We start from the raw sequence: 23635 nt of genomic DNA, 5'->3' as shown, positions 1-23635 counted from the left end.
CCGAAATCTGAAAGATATGGAGAAGATCTGTATGGAGGAGTTACCAAAATCCCTGCTGTAGAGTGTTCAAACCTGGTCAAGAACGACTGGAAACGTCCGACCTCTGTAACTGTAAACAAAGGTTTCTACCAAATATTAAGTTCTGTTTTTCTACTGTATCAAATACTTATTTCATGCAATAAAAAGATAATTATTCAAAACTCATACATGGGATTTTCAATTTTTTTAGTCTGTATATATATATATATATATATATATATATATATATATATATATATGTGGAGATATATATATATATATATAGATATATATGTGGAGATATATATATATAGATACACACACGTGCATACACACACATGCATTCATATACACACATCTCTCTCTCTGTATATATGTATATATATATATATATATATATATATATATAAAATTTTAAAGTAGTAAAGCAAAAGAAAGTATAGAAAAAAATATACCGTATATAGCAAAAAAATGCTAAAACAATAAAACAGTCAAATAAATCAGAATAAAAATAAAGAAATAAAAATCTAAAAATGAAAAAATATGATAAAAAAAATTAAGTAACTGTACAAAAATGAGAAATAAATAAATAAATAAATAAAAAGACGATGACTACAGTTAACTATCACACAGTTAAGCTATCTAATGATTTTTTAACAGTCTCCTGACCAGAAGGTCTTTTCGCCCACGCGGCAGATCCCTGTGGATTTAAAAGGCCAGGTTATAGTTTAATCACATGACACTTGTTACAAACCTCATTTAATTTGGAGGTACTAGACACAGGCTCCGGCTCCCGCGTGTGGTTCTATTTAATGCACAGAGTGGACTAAAGATGTATTAGCAACGATCTAAGAAATCTGTACGGCCGGATCAATACCTCTTCCAAGAAGCAATCCTATTTTCTTATTCCACAGGGAATCCTGCGAGATGAAAGCATCTCTCATATCCCCCCTCCACCGCTCTGCTGATTGTACCCTGGGCACAGGATGCCGCTGGAGACCCGGAGAGCAGCAGCCAGCTTGGAAGGGTTACAGGCATTTCATTAATTGCTCCTTCTACGTTTGATTAAAATCCTTCATTCCTTCATGGCCCTTCAAGCTCACTTACAACTGTGCATTTAATTACATTCTTCGCTGCCCAGATAACTGTAACCCCCGATCAAATATTTCACTTTATTAACAAAGGGGAATAGTGGCACAGCATGGCAGAGTTCAAGACTGCGCAGACAAGGGATAAAGAGAGTTAAAGAAAAAAAATCAGAAAGCTTCAAAACTTTTGCATATATTAGGAAGACTTTATTATTTTTTTATTCCATTGGATTCAACTTCTATTGTTAAACCCAAAACAAACAAAACAATGAAAAGTTGGGCTGAAAATAGCGGAGGCCAGGCCTCTATCTAAACGTAGAAGTTCTTACGTTTGGGTATTGTTAACTTTAAGTGTCGCAAAATGATTTCCAGTTCTTAACGTTTGGGTATTGTTTACTTTAAGTGTCGTGTTAAGATTTCCAGTTCTTACGTTTGGGTATTGTTTACTTTATTAAGGATTCTCGTCCACCCGAATTATCATCGGTAGTTTGAGGCCACCAGACTAAAGATTTTCTTACATGCCGGCATCTGCAGCGCCTCTTCAGATTAGTAGATCCGGTGCAACCAGGGTCCCGAAAATGTTTTTGGTCATCTCTATTACTGAATATTTTATTGATTTACTGTGTTATTAGATGACGCAGTGAATCACAATGGTGGTTGAATAGGAAGAGCTATAATAACATTTAGGAAAGTGCAGAAATGGTCTTTTTTTGGCCACATTTTTCCTTAGAAGTCTGATTTTCTGGGAAGTTCCTACATCTATAACGTTGATGACATGTTTCGGGCCGAAAAAGAAGAAAAGTGTCTCTTTTGAAGCATATTTTGAGGACCAATGTCTACTTCCAAGCTGTAGAGCAGAACTAAATATTTCATTTGGCTCGGCGCGATTTTGGCAAGATCTGAGCAGGACGATTGCTTTCGAGCCTAATCAAACGGAACAATGCTATTCTACATCACGCAAGCCATACAACTGCTTTGGGAATATTTGGGGAATAGCTTTGGTGTCCTCGTTTACGTCAACTGGAGTGTGACTATGATGCAAAATCCTGCACCACAATTCCTCCGGCAAGAAGGAAGCAGAAGGTCTACTTGATGGCCTATGTAAAGTCAACGACCGATGGCTAAGTCAACTCTGCTGCATCTTATCCCAGACCGATTTGATTACTTGGCCTAATTCCTAAAAAAATGTATTTATCCATACATGAGACTGAGGTGGATCTGTCACGGATGTGTCGCGGGTGACAGACAGTCATGTGGTTTCTGGCCATAGAAGGTCACAGCGTTTGGCTGCACAGAATGCTCCCTGACTTTCCATTGTTCTTGCTGTCAGTATTCATTGGTATAGCTAGCTTTCCTGCTGGATTCATCTCTCCCCCTTTTGGACGCAGCAGAAGCTCGCCTTCCACCCAGCTGCTGATCAGCATTTTCTTGGTGTTTAAATACCTCTTCCTTCCTGGGACTGGTGCTGATGATATTTTCAGTTCATTCAAGCCTACGTTGCAAGCAGGTGGTTTGCACTCCTTTGTGGTATCACTGCTGAAAATCTACCTGAGTCATCTATGGATAAGTAGTTCATGCTTTTCCCCGTGTGCCCTCATGTGTCTTCTATAGTGTTTAGTGGGGTTGACAAAGAGCTAATCCCATCCGTTCCCTATTTAGGGCCAGCACTAGGGATACCTAGGATCAGGTATATGGCTTGGCAAATAGGTGCAGAACCTATCTAGGGTGGTGAGGGACCCCAGAGACCGGCGGTAGCTTTGGTCAGGGGGTCACCATCTCCCTCTTCCCTAGACGCAGTGGTCGCCTTCCCTTACGCCGCTCACTTGGTTCTTCCCCGTAACTAGCATGACACTAAGTCAACTCCGCTGCATCTTAACCCAGACCAATTTGGTTACTTGGCCTAATTTTGCATGTCCCGAAAAAAAGTATCCATATGAGATTGAGGTGGATCATTCATGATGGCAAGGGCATCACTGAGCAACTTCACCTATAAAGCCTCCTCTTCTACAGTAGATCTGCTGAATGCTTTTCTTCTGGACCACAAAGAATTCCACAAAATCAGGCAGCAGCATCTGTCAAGTCTGAAGCTACGGGACATTGTAGGTGTCAATATATCCAGGTACGGTTCTTTGTGACCAAAGTTGTCCACTATTTGGTTATCAGTCTAGGTTTTCAAACTTTAAGGGACTGTCAGCAGAAAAAGGACTATTCGGACCATGCATAGGTGATCGGTGCACCCTTGGTGCAGCCAAGCAGCTTACTGCCCCTTCCCAATTACTTGTTTTCCATCTGCCTCTGCCCACTCTTCCTTTACAGAAGCAAGAAGTGTGAAGACAGATACAAAATAAGAAGGTGAGAAAGTGGAGAGCTCCTCGGCCACAACAAGGGTGCACCTTGCTCCTGTGCTTGGTCTGAACAGTCACTTTGTGCTGACAGACTCTGCCAGAGAAGATTCGAGAATGCGGCTTATGGTTCCTGAGGATTTTTTTTTTTTGCTTCTGTATTTTAAGGGTCCGTTTTGTCCTATATATTTTTTTTCTGTCGGAGTTAATATTTGACATATTGTCACATTTTTAAGTAATAGCAGAAGATGTGAGGCATGAGATCTCAGGTGCACCGCTTTTAGTGGCTATTTATACGTGCAATGAAGAAATCCCTTACGGGTTTTATTTGAGGTGTGAACACCCCCACAACTGTCATCGGTATGGTTTCCTACATCTTAGAATGTCCTCCTTGCACCATGCAGGTGAGGAACATGTGCTGTCATACTGGTGGTGAAGGAGGACCTTGAAATTCTTCTGCCTCTGAATCCCCCTCCAATGCATCACCCTCGATCAAAAGCGGAAACGAGAAAAATTGTGGAGCTGTCACCCATCTTGTCTCCAATCGAATGACAAACATACGTGGATAATGAAGGAAAACTTTCCTGAAGGAACCCCCACCATCCTTCACATCATCTCCTGCTATATGCCACCCTGAAGATGCAGCTCCTGCAGAGGATGCCACATCTCACATCTTGACGGCGCTTCCTTGGCTTGACAATTCCTTGTCACTTTGCTTATGTTTCTCCTAAAAATATATATTTTTCTGGGAGACAGCTCCTGGGGAAGGATGGAAAGCAGCTGTAATGTCGGATAACTCTTTAATCAGTAGAGGGAACTCGAGCAGGTGGAGAAGAAGCTGAGGAACATAGTGAGAAGACTTGGCAGCTTCACAATTTACCCGTCTGGCTATGGAGATGTGGACTGACACTCGAAGAGTCCTCTTATCGTCTAGCCTACAGCGGTCTGAGCTCAACCATGCTAAGGATGGGAAGAACTTGCGAGAAAGTTTTTGCATAGACTACAACACTTCAGTCAGACTCCAGAAACCCAATTCTAGGCCTCAAAAGCTCTTCATTTACGGAAGTGTTCCTCAAAAGATGTCATATGACTCGGAACTCAACATAACCCAAAAAGCCACTAAGTCTATAACACTATATATGAAGAGTCTCCTACACAGAATATACTTGCTGGGTATCCGCCTCTAACCAAAGCCATGAAAGTGGCCACATAAAGCGGTTGTCAAAATATAAAAAATAGACCTAAAGAGATTCTCATGTTTGGAAGTTCTCCTATCAAGTTTAAGGGATAACGTTCCAATCACTGGGGGTCCGACAGCTGGAATTCAGAGAATCGGGGCTTACGAATGAAGTGGTGGTCAATCATGTGCACTGTGGGAGAACACAACTGCCAGAGCTCGAATTGTGGGTACAAGCAGCTGCGGTCTACTGTGGAGGAGACTCGTGGCCCTGTAAGTCAGGACACGCCACGACCGGGACTCAGAGGGTCCAGAGCGTGTGAAAATACCCTAAGACCTAAATTATATTAGTATAGTTGCATATCTAATTTAAAGGGGTTCTCCACTACCAAACAAGTGAATGCAGTTAACTCCTCAAGGAGGTGTAATAAACACAAAAACCTACACTCAACTCCCAGACCTTGTGCCGCAACGCCGTACTTATATCCTGTATCCTCCGCAGGTTTCCTGGCATCAACATCCAGTGACGGGGATGTCACAGGCTTCAGCCTTCAGCTTCTATCTGACCCAGATGTGCTGCAGTGGTCACTAGAAGCCCCTTACCAAATGTTGATGGTGGGGTAAAGAATGTGGAGGAGCAGTGCTGGTCCGGGAGGGGAATATAGTTGTTTTTTTTTCTCCTCCTGGGGCGGATAAGATTCATTACTATAGCAGTTGATAATCCCTTTAACTTTCTTAGCTTTAAAGTCTGGAGACCGCCATGGATTACTTTTAGTCATTAGGGCTCTACATGGGAGACCTATTGTAACGGTGCAGACTATGGACAGTCCGGCGTAAGCAAAAACACACTACAATAGGGGTACACTGGGGACATTTTAACAATGGAGGGCCCTAGGACTACCCGCCTTTGTACCCTGCACACCTAGCCAGCTCTTATACAGGTTCCTCATCTGTCGCCGAGCAGGAACCTGAAGCCCTGACAAGACCCTACAATAAACCCTGGCTAGGGAGTGGGCAGGTGAAGGACACTAGCCCCACCACTGCACTAAAACAACACACTAGGGAAGGAAAACAGACAGGGGGGGAAATAACTGCCTGCTGCAGTCAGCACAGCAACTTCAAAAGAGTTTCAGGAGCTTCTTCCACCTCCAGGCCCAGCATCCAAATGGCAAAGAAAATAGACACCCTCTGCTGGTAGCAGAGAGTATATAAAGGGACTGGGAATGGTCCCAAACCGGAAACACCTGAGCTGGTAATGAGACTGCTTGCTGGCAAGGAATACTGACATTAACCCTATGACTGCCAAAGGAAAGTAAAAACAGTTACCATTGAGTGTCAAGAATGGAAAGGACTCAAGCCCTGAATCTGTCACTAGTCCCATAATATAGAGACAGACAAGACGTGACACCAATCTTAAATAATAGTTACCATTTTTGGAACTTTGGCATTAATACCTCAAAATTTCGAGCCCCCCGATCCCAGACATTACCCTACCAAACAAGGACCGTCAGACCCTTCGGAATTTATGAAAACATTTTTAAACCTCCGTTCCGAGAGTGCAACTTCTCCGATACTTTATATAAGTTACTGATGGAGCTCGTACCTGTTTTTCCGTCATGGCATAGATGAATTGCCGGTCAGGGCTCAGCACCAAATCCCGGAGAATTGCATTTCCCTCGTGGACCAGGACATTCTCGTACTGCTGCGTGGCGTGGGAGGACGGTCCGGACAAGTCGACCAAAATCTAGAAAAGAACAAAAAAATTTGGTTTAGGATTTTTTTTTTCTCCAAGGGTCTCCAAAATCTAGTAATGCGTGCAAATCGGCAACAAATCCTCGTACGGAAAGCGTTAAACCAAGCATGTTTTAATTAGTTTGGCGATTCTCTGAACAATGCTGTTTAATTACAGATTGTGAGATCCCAGAGCATGGCTCATCGTTTCTCGGTCAATACTCCGCGCTAATCCAAATCACTGTAGGGCCGCGGTCGTGTTTATTGCAATGGAGGAAGCGGCGGCGGCTGATAAACAGACTATTGAGCCCTTCAGATAAACTCCCAGCGCTATTAAAAAGATTAGACGGACACGGGCAAACACATGGAGTATTAGGCAAACACAACAGTACAATCGCTGCAGCAACTTGACATTCGTGAAGTGCGTATCGCTGCGGCGTGAACCATCGCGCGGCAAAGAAACCAAACGCGAGTGGCTTTACAATGATTAAACATGGACGGCAGAAAGGCGAGCACCAGAGGAGGAAAAAAGCAAATATTAACACAATGGACTGAAAGGCCCCCGCCGCTCGGGTGCTCGGCACGTCAGGGTGACATTATGCTCATCGTTCCAGCGGAGGAGAAGGGGGCTCACAATCTGATGGCTACAGATGATAACGAGCGTCTATACGCTACTCTGGCTTTATACGTTTTACTAAAAATAAACAAAAAAGATGATATTTCCACAAATGAAACGTAATTTTTTTTTTTCCATTTTGCACAAATAAAGCAGCAGAATAATAAGAATAGTAATAAAAAAAAATCACGGTAAGGAATCTTTGAAGGCAGGGGTGGAACGATCGCGGTCACAGGGGGTTCAAGGGGTCCAAGGACCTCAGCCACCACCCCCAACCCCCAAATCACCCCACCGAGGATCGCACTTTCAAGTGTATCGCAGGTGCCGATGGAATTGAAAGCGATGATGAGAGTATAAACGGGGCGCTCAGTCATCATTCTCCCACTGTGTCTAAGCTCTAATGTGTCAGCAGAGCTACTACATGGGGGCTGCATAAGGGTATATGGGGGCTGCATAAGGGTATATGGGGGCTGCATAGAACTATATATGGGGGCTGCATAGTACTATATGGGGGCTGCATAGTACTATATGGGGGCTACATAGTACTATATGGGGGCTACATAGTACTATATGGGGGCTGCATAGTACTATATGGGGGCTACATAGTACTATATGGGGGCTACATAGTACTATATGGGGGCTACATAGTACTATATGGGGGCTATATAGTACTATATGGGGGCTACATAGTACTATATGGGGGCTACATAGTACTATATGGGGGGCTACATAGTACTATATGGGGGCTACATAGTACTATATGGGGGCTACATAGTACTATATGGGGGGCTACATAGTACTATATGGGGGCTACATAGTACTATATGGGGGCTACATAGTACTATATGGGGGCTACATAGTACTATATGGGGGCTACATAGTACTTTATGGGGGCTACATAGTGCTATATGGGGGCTACATAGTGCTATATGGGGGCTACATAGTGCTATATGGGGGCTACATAGTGTTATATGGGGGCTACATAGTACTATATGGGGGCTACATAGTACTATATGGGGGCTACATAGTACTATATGGGGGTTACATAGTACTATATGGGGGTTACATAATACTATATGGGGGCTACATAATACTATATGGAGGAACATGGGGTGCATTATAATACATGGAGGCCTGTAAGAGCACATTAAACTAGATGCAGGACTATAGGGGGTGCAAAATAATACATGGAGGTCTATGGGGTGTTAATTATAATATATGGAGGACTGTGGGGACTGTATTATATTGTATGGAGGACTATTGGGAGTGTATTATAATACATGGGGGACTATGGGGAGTGTATTTAATAAATGGGGGACTATGAGATGCATTATATGATATGAATGACTGCCACCAATATGTCACAATCCCAGCTGAGGGGGGCAGATGTCCCTCCGCTAGTTCTTCGACCTGTCAATCTGTGACGAAACCGCACCTCAAAGCGCCACCCACTTCCCTAGCTGAATTACTTTGTCAGCAGGGGGGCTTCCTGACGCCAGAGCTGTTTCCTCAATTTAAATCGACTTTGTCACCCGCCATTTGGTACCCAGATCTTGGGAACTTCTTGCTGTGGGGCAGGATGTGTGTAAATAAGAACAGCGGCAGTTGACTGGCATGTATGAATGCCATATTCCTCGTGTTTATCTCCCTAAGGTCAACCATCCTTGCTTATATATTCCTCACGGTGACAGTGCAAAGGATGTATTATGGGAGAAAACAAAATAATATTGGTGCAACTGCAAAAAGAAAAATCCAACTAAACCGGCTCTGGACGTTTGCCGGTAGCATTTTGCACGTTATCTCTTAAAGCTCTGGCCTCAGCACTAAACTCCCCCCTCCCCACAATTATATATATGGGACTCATCGAGGAAATACTATTGGGGGTGGAGGATATCTCTGAATCAAAAATAATATACAAACTATGCAACAAATTGCTTCCAAATCTCAATCTATTTTGTGGTCTTGACCAAAACCCTTGACTACACCAAGCACGGTACCCAACTAGCCCATCGGGGAAATTTTGCAAAGCTGCTCATGGGTTATCAATGGCGATGTCCATGTTCTCTGTAGTTTGCAAAAATGTCTTCCAAGATGAGATAATAAAATTCATGGGGAGGGAAAAATATTAAAAAGTTTCCATCTGGCAAGACTGTAAAGGACGAATGCCTCCCAAAAATTTTAAGAAAAAAGATGCAGTTTTGCCCCGGATTATTTGAGAACCCAAGTTCCTCTTGGACGCGGAGGCGACTAGACTCAGTCTGAAATTTTGGGCAGTTGGAAGAAAAACAAAATCCAATTAATTAAAGCAACCTGAGCATAAAGGGGAAACGGCGCCAAGGCCAAAGACAAACCCTTAAAGGCATCAAGATGGAGAAAATCTGAGCATCTCAAAGACGTGTCAGCCCCTACTGGGACGCCTCCGGCCGCTCCCCCGCCCCGAGGTTCAGCGCTGGGAGAGCTGCGAATCCCCAGCGCTCGCTCATTAAGATGGAAATATATGCCAGAAAAGCAAACGAATCACAGGCCCGCTTTAATTAGAGGCACGGCTTTGATTCAGCGCCAGATAACATCATCCGAGGATTATTTTTAGGCAGTTTTACTAAAACAAATGCGAGTAATGGAGGGAGAGGAACCTCAGCAGATTTAAAGAAACAGAGGCGATGTTGGCAAACAAAATGGGTTTAAATAAAGCTGTGAGTGTTTGACTAAAAGCAATTGGTCGAGTTCACACACGCGAGTTATTGTAAAGGTTTCGCCATACAATCTGAGCCCCTGTGCAAGAACTATATATGGGCCCTTTGCAGTCCAATAGGTCATCAAAATGCACATTCCCCCTGCTTTGGAGGTAGAAATGGGCCCCTAAGCTTTTGGGGCCCCTGTGCAGCTGCACAGGCTGCACCAATGTTATATCTGCCCCTGATCTGAGCTGTCGCACTAAGCAGTATGCGGCTGTTAGACATATCCGCTCATAACAGTAAAGGTGCACCAGACTCCACCTCCTCATGCCATTTTGCCCAATCATAGTTATCCAACTACTAAGCTCCGCCCACGCGGAGCAGATTTAGGATGTCACAGCAGGAAATGATTCATCATGGGGAAAAACTAACAAAATACTGAGGTTTCTAGTTATTTTCCCACTGGAGGGTCATTATGGCCTTTCCCTTTAAATTCTTTCCTGTGTTGTGCAGTAAGATGCTGTACAGCGACACACAATGGTGCACCAGACTCCGCCTCCTCACAGGCTGCACCAATATGTCTGCCCCTGATCTGAGCCGTAGCACTGAGCAGTAGGCGGCTGTTAGACATATCCGTTCGTAACAGTAAAGGTGCGCCAGCCTCCGCCCTCCTTGCGCCATTTAACCATTCATAGTCATCCAACTAAACTCCGCCCATGCGGAGCAGATTTAGGATATCACAACAGGAAATGATTAGTCATGGGAGAAAACTAACAAAATACTGAGGTTTCTTGTCATTTTCCTACATGCGGGTCATTATTGGGGCATTATGGACTTTCCCTTTAAATTCTTTCCTGTGTTGTGCAGTCAGATGCTGGATGTGATACAGCCGGGGCTGATCTCCATAAAAAATGTTTATCTGGGACAGATGCCGACTACAGCGAGAGACAATGGTGTACCAAACTCCACCTCCTCATGCCATTTAACCAATCATAGTCATCCAATGACTAAGCTCCGCCCATGCGGGACCAGATTTAGGATGTGATAACGGGAAATGATTCATCATGGGAGAAAACTAACAAAATACTGAGGTTTCTTGTTATTTTCCTGCTGGCGGGTTATTATTGGGGCATTATGGACTTTCCCTTTAAATTCTTTCATGTATTGTGCAGTCAGATGCTGGATGTGATACAGCCGGGGCTGATCTCCATAAGAAATGTTTATCTGGAATACATGCCGACGACAGTGAGGGACAAAGGTGCGCCAGACTCCGCCTCCTCATACCATTTGTCCAGTCAGCCATGCAATGACTAAGCCCCGCCCATGCGGGAGGAGATTTAGGATGGGACAGCGGGAAATGATTCATCATGGGAGAAAACTAACAAAATACTGAGGTTTCTTGTTATTTTCCTACTGATGGTTAATTATTGGGGCATTATGGAGTTTCCCTTTAAATTCTTTCCTCTGCTGTGCAGTCAGATGCTGGATCTCCATAAGAAATGTTTATCTAGGACAGATGCCGACTACAGCGAGAGAGAAAGGTGCGCCAGACTCCGCCTCCTCATGCCATTTGACCAGTCAGTTATCCAATGACTAAGCTCCGCCCATGCGGGAGCAGATTTAGGATGTAACAGCGGGAAATGATTCATCATGGGAGAAAACTAACAAAATACTGAGGTTTCTTGTTATTTTCCTACTGGCGGGTCCTTATTGGGGCATTATAGACTTTCCCTTTAAATTCTTTCCTGTGTTGTGCAGTCAGATGCTGGATGTGATATGACCAGGGCTGATCTCTATAAAAAATGTTTATCTGGGACAGATGCCGACTACAGCGAGAGACAATGGTGTACCAAACTCCACCTCCTCATGCCATTTAACCAATCATAGTCATCCAATGACTAAGCTCCACCCATGCGGGACCAGATTTAGGATGTGATAACGGGAAATGATTCATCATGGGAGAAAACTAACAAAATATTGAGATTTCTTGTTATTTTCCAACTGGCGGGTCCTTATTGGGGCATTATGGACTTTCCCTTTAAATTCTTTCCTGTGATGTGCAGTCAGATGCTGGATGTGATACAGCCGGGGCTGATCTCCATAAGAAATGTTTATCTGGGACAGATGCCGACTACAGCGAGAGACACGAGGGTCACAGGCATTCGTATGTAGAACGTGATCCCAGCCAGAAGCCATAAAAATTCTCCCAATGCAGCAGATGTGAAACACTGCAATGTACTGATGTCATGAATATACTTAAAGGGCGACTCCGCACTCCTTCTAAGGATCGGCGTGGATGCCGTTCACAGCTCCCTTAAGGGTAGTCACTCGACTTTCCCCTAACCGAGGCCTACAAGATGGCAAGCAATGGCCGTGACGGGAGCCCTGCACTTCACAGTCTTCAGGTCATAGTTTCAGAAGTAGTAAACAGGGGAAGCAATGGCAGGGTGAAGTCAGACGCTGCTGGACCAAAACCAAAAATGCAAAAAAGCAGAAGTAACGCTGCACCTAAATAGAGGAGGAATCAAGAGTACAGGAATGATGGGACCACAGGGGGGGAGAGGATGGAGGAGGGGGGAGAGGATGGAGGAGGGGGGGAGAGGATGGAGGAGGGGGGGAGAGGATGGAGGAGGGGGGGAGAGGATGGAGGAGGGGGGGAGAGGATGGAGGAGGGGGGGAGAGGATGGAGGAGGGGGGGAGAGGATGGAGGAGGGGGGGAGAGGATGGAGGAGGGGGGGAGAGGATGGAGGAGGGGGGGAGAGGATGGAGGAGGGGGGGAGAGGATGGAGGGGGGGGGGGAGCAGGAAACATATTGTTCCGGGCAACAGGATTCTCTGCGGGAGCGCTCCGACTAAGGAAAGAAATGTGCCAGTGAAATCTCCTGTTTATTTAAAGGGGAACCCAATCTAGGAAAAACAAGTCTGTGACAGCGCCACCTGTAGGCTGGTAAAAGTACAGCAAAGGTGAAATGGTCGCAGATTGCTATTTAGCTATCCTCCTCCTGAAGGAAGAAAAACAATCCCTCACAGGTGCTATAGGTGGCAGTAGAGAGTTTTCTTCCTTTTGCAGAGAAGCTGATTTGCATATTTTTCCCATGGAGCATTGCTAGTAAGACTCCCTATCAGCTGGGTCCCTTCAATGAGATTCAGAGCATGGTCACTAAATGCATTATGCCCTGTAAATAATCCCAGATCTGGATTATAATGGGGAGCAAAAAGATTCTCAGGAGCCTGGTCTGGTCACGTCAGTAGTCCATGGCTGGCGGATGAGTGTCCTGCCAATCACCCCCTACCTGTCTCCTCTTCTGATTACTAGGCCCCGCATGACAACATGCATGTCGCTCCACACTGATGACACCATGCACGTCACTCCGCACTGATGACATCCCGCACGTCACACTGCACCGATGACATCACGCACGTCACACTGCACCGATGACATCACGCACGTCACACTGCACCGATGACATCACGCACGTCACACTGCACCGATGACATCACGCACGTCACACTGCACCGATGACATCACGCACGTCACTCCGCACTGATGACATCCCGCACGTCACACTGCACCGATGACATCACGCACGTCAAACTGCACCGATGACATCACGCACGTCACACTGCACCGATGACATCACGCACGTCACTCCGCACTGATGACATCACGCACGTCACACTGCACCGATGACATCACGCACGTCACACTGCACCGATGACATCACGCACGTCACACTGCACCGATGACATCACGCACGTCACTCCGCACTGATGACATCACGCACGTCACACTGCACCGATGACATCACGCACGTCACACTGCACCGATGACATCACGCACGTCACACTGCACCGATGACATCACGCACGTCACACTGCACCGACGACATCACGCACGTCACTCCGCACTGACGACATCACGCACGTCACTCCGCACTGACGACATCACGCACGTCACACTGCACCAACGACATCACGCACGTCACTCCGCACTGATGACATCACGCACGTCACACTGCACCGACGACATCACGCACGTCACTGCACACTGATGACATCACGCACGTCTCTCTGCACTGATGACATCACGCACGTCACTCTGCACTGATGACATCACGCACGTCACTCCGCACTGATGACATCATGCATGTCACTCCACACTGATGACATCACGCATGTCACTTCGCATTGATGACATCACACACGTCAATCCACACTGATGACATCACGCACGTCAATCCACACTGATGACATCATGCATGTCACTCCACACTGATGACATCACGCATGTCACTTCGCATTGATGACATCACACACGTCAATCCACACTGATGACATCATGCATGTCATGCCACACTGATGACATCATGCATGTCACTTCGCATTAATGACATCACGCACGTCACTCCACACTGATGACATCATGCACGTCACGTAGCACTGATGACATCACGCACGTTACTCCACTCTGATGACATCACGCACGTCACTCCGCACTGATGACATCACGCACGTCACGCCACACTGATGAAACCATGCATGTCACACCGCACTATTAACATCATGCATGTCACTCCGCACTGATGACATCACGCACGTCACTCCGCACTGATGACATCACGCACGTCACTCCGCACTGATGACATCACGCACGTCACTCCGCACTGATGACATCACGCCAGGCCCAGAAATCGGAGAAAGTGCAGGGGGTGCGGACAGATAAGAGGGGATTCACAAGGCTCTCATCCAGCAGCCACGGACTACAATCATGGCTGACAAAGTCCTATAAATCTTTTTGCTTAGCTCTTTTAAATACTATAAGTATTTAAAGAGGTAGGTTCCCCCTAGTGGTCAATAATCAGGAAAAACAAATCTTTTGTAATTCATTATGTTACCCGTGATGCGTATAGAGCATTTGGAACTGAACCTAGGAGATTGATGGCGGCCACACGCGGTCCACATCGGTGATTAGACAAGAAATGAGCTGTGAAAGGGGGAAGATGGTGAGCGCCTGTAACCATCATAATCTTATTATCTTGACAAAAGCGGCCATTAAATCTCGGGTATTTCCTGTTTCCTGGAAAGTATGGGGGTCCGAAAGTGTCAGGACCATACTAGCTCATTTATGGGCACCAAGAGATCTCAAAATGAAAAATAGTGCAGCATTCATCTTAAGGCCCCGTCACACACAGAGATAAATCTTTGGCAGATCTGTGGTTGCAGTGAAATCATGGACATATTGTTCCATTTGTACACAGCCACAAACCTGGCACTGATTGTCCACAATTTCACTGCAACCACAGATCTGCCGCAGATTTATCTCTGTGTGTGACAGGGCCTTTAGACCGGTTTTTAGAGCGGATAAACTAAAGAAAAAATGCAATAAAAAAATAAAACACTTCCAAAATGCACTGTTCCGGAGGGGCAGAGACACCGATTCCAGCGATGTCACTTAGTTTACTACTGAGTGCAGCAATTCAGATAAAATCAGTTTTATCTGCTGCAGATGTAGCACAGCTCAGAATGCTGAGCCCTGGATAATCCCGCCCACACCACTGATAGGTAGCTTGCTGTGTATATCCTCACCCACACCAATTGGCAACTTGCTATGTATAACCTCACCCACACCACTTAGTAGTTTACTCTGTATAACCCCACCCACACCACTGATTGGCAGCTTACGCTGTATATCCCCACCCATACCACTGATTGGAAGCTTACTCTGTATAACCCCACGCACAACACTGATTGGTAGCTTATGCTGTATAACCCCACCCACAACACGGATTGGTAGCTTACTCTGTATAACCCCACGCACAACACTGATTGGTAGCTTATGCTGTATAACCCCACCCACAACACTGATTGGTAGCTTACACTGTATAACCCCACGCACCACTGATTAGTAGCTTGCTATGTATATCCCCATGCACAGCACTGATTGGCAGCTTGCTCTGTATAAAGGGCAGCACAGTGGCTCAGTGGTTAGCACTGCAGTCTTGCATCGCTGGGGTCCTGGGTTCAAATCCCACCAAGGGCAATATCTGCAAGGAGTTTGTATGTTCTCTCTGTGTTTGCGCTGGTTTCCTCCCACACTTGAAATACATACTGATAGGGAACCTAGACTGTGAGCCCCAATGGGGACAGTGTTAGAACTGACTCAAAAGTTTATATCGTTACCGTCCCTTTAAATGCAATGGTGTTCTCCTTTAACAAAGATGTTTCATTGACGGCGACAAAACAATCAGCGTTAGACCCAAACACAAATATTCCTGCCGCAGATGAATACAGAGCTGCGACTTAATCCGGGGAACACTATTTCGGTGAGATATTAGATGGGTGACGCGTCTCCCCTCCCGCAGTCACAGACATGTTTGTTTTCCCAATTACACTGCGGATCGGCGCAGCTGATAACAGAAGAAAAATCTCTATTAAAATATATTTTTGTTTTCGGTGAGATCTTTCTACATGAGAATTCGGGGGTAATTGTATAATTGAGCTGTAACAAGCGCCAGTCGAGGGAGACAAAAAAAAAAAGGATAAATCTGAGCAAAAAAAAAAAAAAATGTTCAATGAAACCCTTTGGCTACAGCTGTCAAATTACATATTTTAATGAGGGAAAATAAAGAAATTTCTAAACGCAAGTAACTTAGCCGAGGACTGAAATGTGGGTCAATGGAGACTAAGAGAGACAGAACAAAGGAAATCGTGGTATAATAATAGAGATGGGAGGAGGATGGCGGCGGCTGCCGAATGGGAAGCGGAGAATTACACAAGTATTTACACCGAGAAAGCAAATTATGCCGAAAAGATAAAAGAAAAATTACACGGACACGAGCGAGCGGACGTCTGTGGGGAGGCGAGGATGGGAGTATTCCCAGTTCTAAATATAAACCTTACTGGTAAAACCAGCTGGAACCACAAGGGGAAGTATTGAGGGACTTATTTGGGACTATGGCTGTCGTTAACGCTCAACTTTTTTGGTGGCACCTCATGGGAAATGGAAGTGTCAACGTACCAAGGTCCAACAAGATGTTGATGTGTCGAGGACAAACTTTAGGTTCAACACAGATCAATGTTTTTGGTGGCCCCTCACGTGAAATGGAAGTGTCAGCTTGCTAAGGTCCAACAAGATGTTGATGTGCCAAAGACAAAGTTTAGGTTCAACGCAGATCAACTTTTTTGGTGGCACCTGATGTGAAATGGAAGTGTCGGCATGCATGCCAAGGTCTAACAAGATTTTGGTGTGCCAAGGTTGCTGTAGGACAACGTATAGGTTCAACGCAGATCAACTTTTTTGGTGGCAGTTAATGTGAAATGGAAGTGTCGGCATGTAAAGGTCCAACAAGAGGTTTGTGTGCCAAGGTTGCTGTAGGACAACGTAAAGGTTCAATGCAGATCAACTTTTTTGGTGGCAGCTCACGTGAAATGGAAGTGTCGGCATGTCAAGGTCCAACAAGATGTTGGTGTGCCAAGGTCCAACAAGATGTTGGTGTGCCAAGGTCCAACAAGATGTTGGTGTGCCAAGGTCCAACAAGATGTTGGTGTGCCAAGGTCCAACAAGATGTTGGTGTGCCAAGGTCCAACAAGATGTTGGTGTGCCAAGGTCCAACAAGATGTTGGTGTGCCAAGGTCCAACAAGATGTTGGTGTGCCAAGGTCCAACAAGATGTTGGTGTGCCAAGGTCCAACAAGATGTTGGTGTGCCAAGGTCCAACAAGATGTTGGTGTGCCAAGGTCCAACAAGATGTTGGTGTGCCAAGGTCCAACAAGATGTTGGCGTGCCAAGTTTGCTGTAGGATACTATTTAGGTTCAACACAGATCAACTTTTTTGGTGGCACCTCACGTGAAATGGAAGTGTTGTCATGCCAAGATCCAACAAGATGTTGATGTGCCAAGGTTGCTGTAAGACAAAGTTTAGGTTCAACAGAGATCAACTGTTTTGGAAGCACCTCACATGAAATCAAAGTGTCGGGGCGCAAAGGCCCAGGTCTGATAGGTGTCCATAGAGCAAGTTTGAGCACCCCACCGGTATGAGGGCTGCAAATATCAGAGAAGCCGGAACTTTGTGTCAAAGACCCAGAGCCACAATGTATAAGTTAAAGATTCAGATACCAAGCATTTGGGTCACCAAGTTGCAATACCTAAAATTGTTGGGGTCTGTGTGTCAATCTTCCAATGCACCAGGGTGCAGGTCCAGCAAGTGCTGGGGTTTTAAGGTCCCAAAGTATGTGTGCCAACAGTCTGCTGCACCATGGTCCAGAACCAGTAGATGCTGGTGTGACAAGGTCCAACAAGATGTTGATGTGCCAAGGTTGCTATAGGACAATGTTTAGGTTCAACGCAGATCAACTTTTTTGGTAGCACCTCATGTGAAATGGAAGTGTCGGTGCGCAAAGGCCTGGGTCCAATAGGTGTCCATTGGGCAAGGTTCGGGCAACCCACCGGTATGAGGGCTGTGAAAAACAGGGCAGCCTGGACTTTGTATCAAAGTTCCAGAGCAACAGCGTACAAGATTAAGGTTCAGATGCCAAGCATTTGAGTCACCAAGTTGCAACACCTGAAAACGTTGGAATGGCAATGTTCAGGGGTCCGTATGCCAATCTTTCAATGCGCCAGGGACCAGGTCCAACATGTGTTGGCGCATTAAAGTCCCAAAGTATGTGTGCCAAACGTCTGGTGCACCATGGTCCAGGACCATTAGATGTTGGTGTGTCGAGATGTAGAACAATGTTTAGGTTCAAAGTCATAACTTCTGTGCACCAGGCTTCCTGAAGCACCAAAGTTCAGGTTCAATAAGCATTAATACCAATGTCCAAATGTTTGTGTGCAAAGCTTCTGGTTCACTAATGTCCAGGTGGCATGAAAGTCATTATTCCAAAGTCCAGGTGTTGATGTGCCAAAATGCTTTTGCCCCAAGGTCTAAGTATTGTTGGTCCAGAAAAAAGTCCTAGTTTCTCCACGTAAAGTTTCCAGAGAGTGTCGTAGACTTGGTCCAATAGGTGTTCATTTTCCATGGTCCAAGTGATGTTCCAATCTTCCAGTGCTCAAGGGTCCAGGTTCAATAAGGGGCAACAAGTCAAGTCAAAGTGCCGATGTATCAAATTTCCTTTGTGCCAAGGCCTGAAATATTAATGTGCTGGCATCCCAAGGCACTGAGTGTTGATCTGCCGGGAAAGAAGAATTCTAAAATGTCCCACATGTTAGCGCAGGATAACACAAGGACTCTCGACAAAAACAAAATACTACAAGTCTTCTGCCCCAAAGCCAAGCGTCTGTCACTCAAGTTCTGGCAGGTCAGCAAATGTATCTGCTGTCATCTAGTAATGCTCGGCTTTGGGATATCCAATCATCTAGACCCATTTATATTAATAACCGTGATGGGGCAGATGCCATTATTTCCTGCCATGCTCCCTGCTATTGAAGGACGGCAGTGATCAGCGATGAAGCCCTGGCATTTATCTACTTAACGCGGACGCTAATCCTTCCACCCACTCAACAGGATTTCTATTACTGCTGAATTTTATTTGGAACGTCCAGGATAGAAAATTAACTTCCAGAGACAGCGAGAGGAAGGAGCGAGCAGGAAAGTGTCCTATTAAAGGCATCTACTGTACCATGGGTGGTGACACATGGCTACGGAGGACATTATATGGAAGGATCCCGCCTGTAGAGATACAGGGAAGGGACTTATACACAGATTTTTTTTTCCTATTCCCAGTGTTTATTGTCTGCAGCTCTGAGGTCATGTTGATGCCAAGCTGACAGTATAAGCTGCTGAGATCACAGATTGGCTGCAGCGCTGTCAGTGACATAGGTGGTGCAGACAGTGTAACGCACAAGGCTGGTGTAGTGCCAGCGAGAAGGGTTAGTGGATTCACTGGACCACGGGGGGGCCTGGGCTTACCCTTTAGTGGGAGGGGATTAATGCGGACGCCAGGTACCACTTCCAGGGCAGTGACCGGGACTTTGGCAGCTGACCCACAGGACAGGAGACGGACTCTGGTATAGACATGTGCAGGCAGGATGGCTGAGGCAGGCAGGGGGGTACGGACACGTATGGTGGGCACGGGAGGGACAGATAAGTATGGGAAGACAGGTACAGGTGACAGACACAGGAGTAACGGGACAGGAGCTCGAGACCTGACAACTAACTAGCTAGCAGACTGAAGACTGACTAAACTCAAGGTGTGCACAGGCAGCTCCCCTAATGGGAGGGTGCCTTAAATACATAGTGCCTCTTAGCTATTGGCTGAGAGGCATTTCCTGGAAATAGCATGTCATCCCTTTAGGAGGGCCGGTGGGCGTGTGCGCCCTTAAGCACACTCCCGAGAGACCTGAGCTGTGCTGCTTGCACAGGCCCCAAGAGGGGAAGGAGGCCAGTAGCAAACGTAGATGACCGGGGGGGTGCGAGGGAGGACACCAACGAGGTGGTAAGTCGGTGGAAGTATAAAAGTGAGAAGCAGCAGACTCAGTGCTGGACCTGGGGAGGGTGACTAAAGCAAGGTTGATTTTTTTTTTTTAAAAAATACACCCAAGGACAGGTGTTTTCCAAAACTGAAAAAAAAAACCTTTAAGGACTGTCAGCAGACCCTTTGAAGTCAAACATTTAAAGGGTAATGTCCCTTTAATACTGTTTTGAAAGCTAAAACACCCATCAACACACAATATATGGAAGAAAATCATGAAACAATATTTTTTTTGTGCTTCCTTTATGGTGGACATGGATTCTCCTATGTTCGGGCACCCTCGGGCCTGACAGCCCCATTGCAGTTGGCTCATGGTGTAATAATTCATACTTTATTACTACTTGGATGTGCTGCTAACTCCTGGCATCTAGTTAATTATGATTAGCGAAATGACGGAGATTAATCGGAGTCATTAGTATCGCATCTTGTAAAGGGGGGACGGTTAGGAAAACCGCGTCTGCGAAAAAGGTGCAAGTGTCTGACGGGGGTGAACTGGGTGATGGGTTCAAGGGTCATTTAAGACTTTGGCGAAAGATTTCCGAACTTTGTGAACTCTCCTGACATAGAAGTATGTGACCCTTAACTAATAACTGTATCTGGTCATCCATTAGAACGAATCCGGCAGAAATCAGTGGGCAAAAAAGTTGCAAACAACTTTTTTTTGTCCGTTTTTTTTAATAAACTGATCTCTACTGGATCCGTTGGTTTTTTTACCATTGAAGTTTATGGAAAATGGATCCATTAATTAGACATCCATTTTTCATTCATTTGAAAAGGATACACATTTTGCATACTGGATCAATTTTAAACGGAAGCTAACAACGTTTTCCATTAAAGGGGTTGTCCACTATTTTTACATTGATGGGCTATCCTTGGGATAGGTCATGTCTGATCGGCCGGGGTCCGACACTCCGCACCCCTGCTGATCAACTGTTCTTGGTGCCAGCAACCGGACATGCGCTGCTCCGTCTTTTGATAGTGCCGCGGCCGGGGACTGCACAACCGCCTCCCATTCTGATCAATAGGAGGCAGATGTGCAGTCCCCGGCCAATATGAGAACATGGAGCAGCTCCGAAACGGAGTACTGCCTGCTGCCGCCGTCGGCATATAGAACAGCTGATTTGCGGGGGTGCAAAGTGTCGGACCCTGGCCGATCAGACATGACCTATCTTAAGGATAGACCATCAATGGAAAAAAGCAGTGGACAACACCTTTAGATTTGATGTTAAAAACGGATCCAGTGGAAATCAGTTTTTAAAAATGGACAAAAAAGTTGTGTGTGTACGACTTGTTGCCAACGGATTATGGCTGGATCCGTTCCAACGCATGATTATTGGACATAGCCTTACATCCATATGTGTGTCAAAGAGTCCAAAAATCTTCATTACACCTTGTAACTCTGCTCCTAGGGAGTGCGTGCGCCACTGTCCCTCTCTTAAAGGGCTAGTGCGCCACTCCTAGGAAGTGCCTCTCAGCCTATCACTGAGAGGAACTGTGTATTTAAGGCAAGCTCCCACTAGGGAAGGTGCCTGCTCAACACCATCAGTCCTGTTAGTCAATTGAGTCTCTCCAATTAGTTGTCAGGTCACCCTGTCGGTCCTGTCCAGTCCTGCTTGTCCTGTTCCTGCCTGTACCTGGTCCCGTCCTGCCTGTTGGCACCTGGTTCCAGTCCTGTCCTACACTGACCTGGCTACTAGCCTGTCCTGCCTGTTGGCACCTGGTTGCAGTCCTGTCCTGCTCGTACCTGGCTACTAGTCTGTCCTGCCTGTTGGCACCTGGTTCCAGTCCTCTCCTGCCCGTACCTGTCTACCAGCCCTGTCCTGCCTGTTGGCACCTGGTTCCAGTCCTCTCCTGCCCGTACCTGTCTACCAGCCCTGTCCTGCCTGTTGGCACATGGTTTCAGTCCTGTCCATCCCTGCCTGTACCTGCTACCAGTCCGTCCTGCCTTGTCTATACTAGTGACTTTGCCTGTCTGTCCTGCCCTGCTGGTGCTAGAGACTCGCCTGTGCTGTCTGCCTTGAGCCACCCTGGTGGTCCCTGTCTGCGCTTGCGAGACTGTTCTGTCTGCTCCTGTGTCTGCCCCTTTCCTGGGGGGTCAGCTGCCAAAGTTCCGGTCCTCTACCCCACGTTAGGGTAGACCCAGGGTCCCCCCTGTGGTCCAGTGGGTCTACTTGAGCTGGCCGCTTCACCATCCCCGGCGGCGAGCGTTACACACTTCCGGTCATATCTGATGGGTAAGAAAAACGCAGCATCCAGCATATTCTTCCCAACAAAACAAGGCACCTGCTGACACAGAGATGGCACTCCTCACATCCGCATGGTTTTAGAAACTTTGATGCAGATGTGAATGGGGACAAATCTTCGGCTCTGAGGATTTTTTTTTAACTTTTGGATATAAACACGATTGCTCCCAGCAGGTAAAGGTCTTGGAGATTGCTTGAGGGTCTAAAAAGGTTAAGAGTCAAGACTGAAAATCCTCAACTAAATGTGTCAAAGAAAAGGTACAAAAAAAAGCGGAATAAAAATCCTGGTGGCGGAGTGGCCTTGGGTGTTGTTGCCCCCCCCCCATTTCGTTCTGAACGTGACGATGCTCTGCGCCTCTTATCTCTCCGCGGTAGTGATTAATTCCCCGTGACTGGCAGCAGCAACAGGAGCGGGCGCTCGACGTGGCCACACTTCAAAGCCAGGGGCTTATCTGCCTCAAACACATGCGGCAACCTTTTCAGAAAAACCCTTCACCGTTCCACGGATCGGGAAAAGCCAGAGAAAAGCACAAGAGAATGAGGCCTTGTGTGTCGCCGGCACAAGCTCCGTTCCACCTTCTTGGGCCAAAGTCTTATTCTTTTTTTTTTCCCTTCACTGGACATCGCCTTCGCCGCTTGTTCCTTCTTAAAATTGTACAATATCGCCTCGAAAAAGAACAAACGAAGAACACAAGAATACATCTGTGATAAAGCACGTATATATACAAGACCGCGTAGACTATATAAGATGTCCTACTGATGAAGGTGGACAGCTTAAAGGGAACCGGTCACCAGTTTTTCGGCCTATAAGCTGCGACCACCACCACCGGGCTCTTATATACAGCATTCTAACATGCTGTATATAAGAGCCCAGGCTGCTGTGTAGAACATAAAAATCACTTTATAATACTCACCTAGGAAGTCACTCCGGTGGCACAACAGTCAGATGGGTGGCGCCATTCCCCGGGATCGGTGCCTACTCTTTCGGCCATCTTGGTCTTCCGCCTTCTGAAGCCGGCGTGCATGACGCGTCCTACGTCATCCACACTCGCCGGCATTCAGGTCCTGAGCAGGCGCACTTTGATCTGCCCTGAGTAAGGCAGATCAAAGTATTCTAGTGCGCCTGCGCAGGAGCGGCGACTGTGTATGACGTAGGATGCGTCATGCACACAGGCTTCAGAAGGAGGACGAAGATGGCCGAAAGAGGAGGCGCCGGCCCAAACAATGAAGACACCTATATGGCCCAAATGTACCGTAGTGCGACCGTTAGGTGAGTA

At 46.3% G+C, this 23635-nt stretch overlaps 1 protein-coding gene across 1 annotated transcript in view; it reads right to left on the bottom strand.

Moving 5' to 3' along the window:
* PLXNA1 (plexin A1) overlaps nucleotides 1-23635 on the bottom strand; it is a 376265-nt gene that overhangs the window by 185053 nt on the left and 167577 nt on the right. The window contains 1 exon segment of the mRNA XM_075321522.1: nucleotides 6229-6369. Within this exon segment, the coding sequence (XP_075177637.1) occupies nucleotides 6229-6369 (141 nt within the window).

The sequence above is a fragment of the Anomaloglossus baeobatrachus genome, chromosome 8 (genome assembly GCF_048569485.1).
Source record: "Anomaloglossus baeobatrachus isolate aAnoBae1 chromosome 8, aAnoBae1.hap1, whole genome shotgun sequence".
Classification (NCBI taxonomy): domain Eukaryota; kingdom Metazoa; phylum Chordata; class Amphibia; order Anura; family Aromobatidae; genus Anomaloglossus; species Anomaloglossus baeobatrachus.
This window is presented reverse-complemented; position numbering and strand designations above follow the sequence as displayed.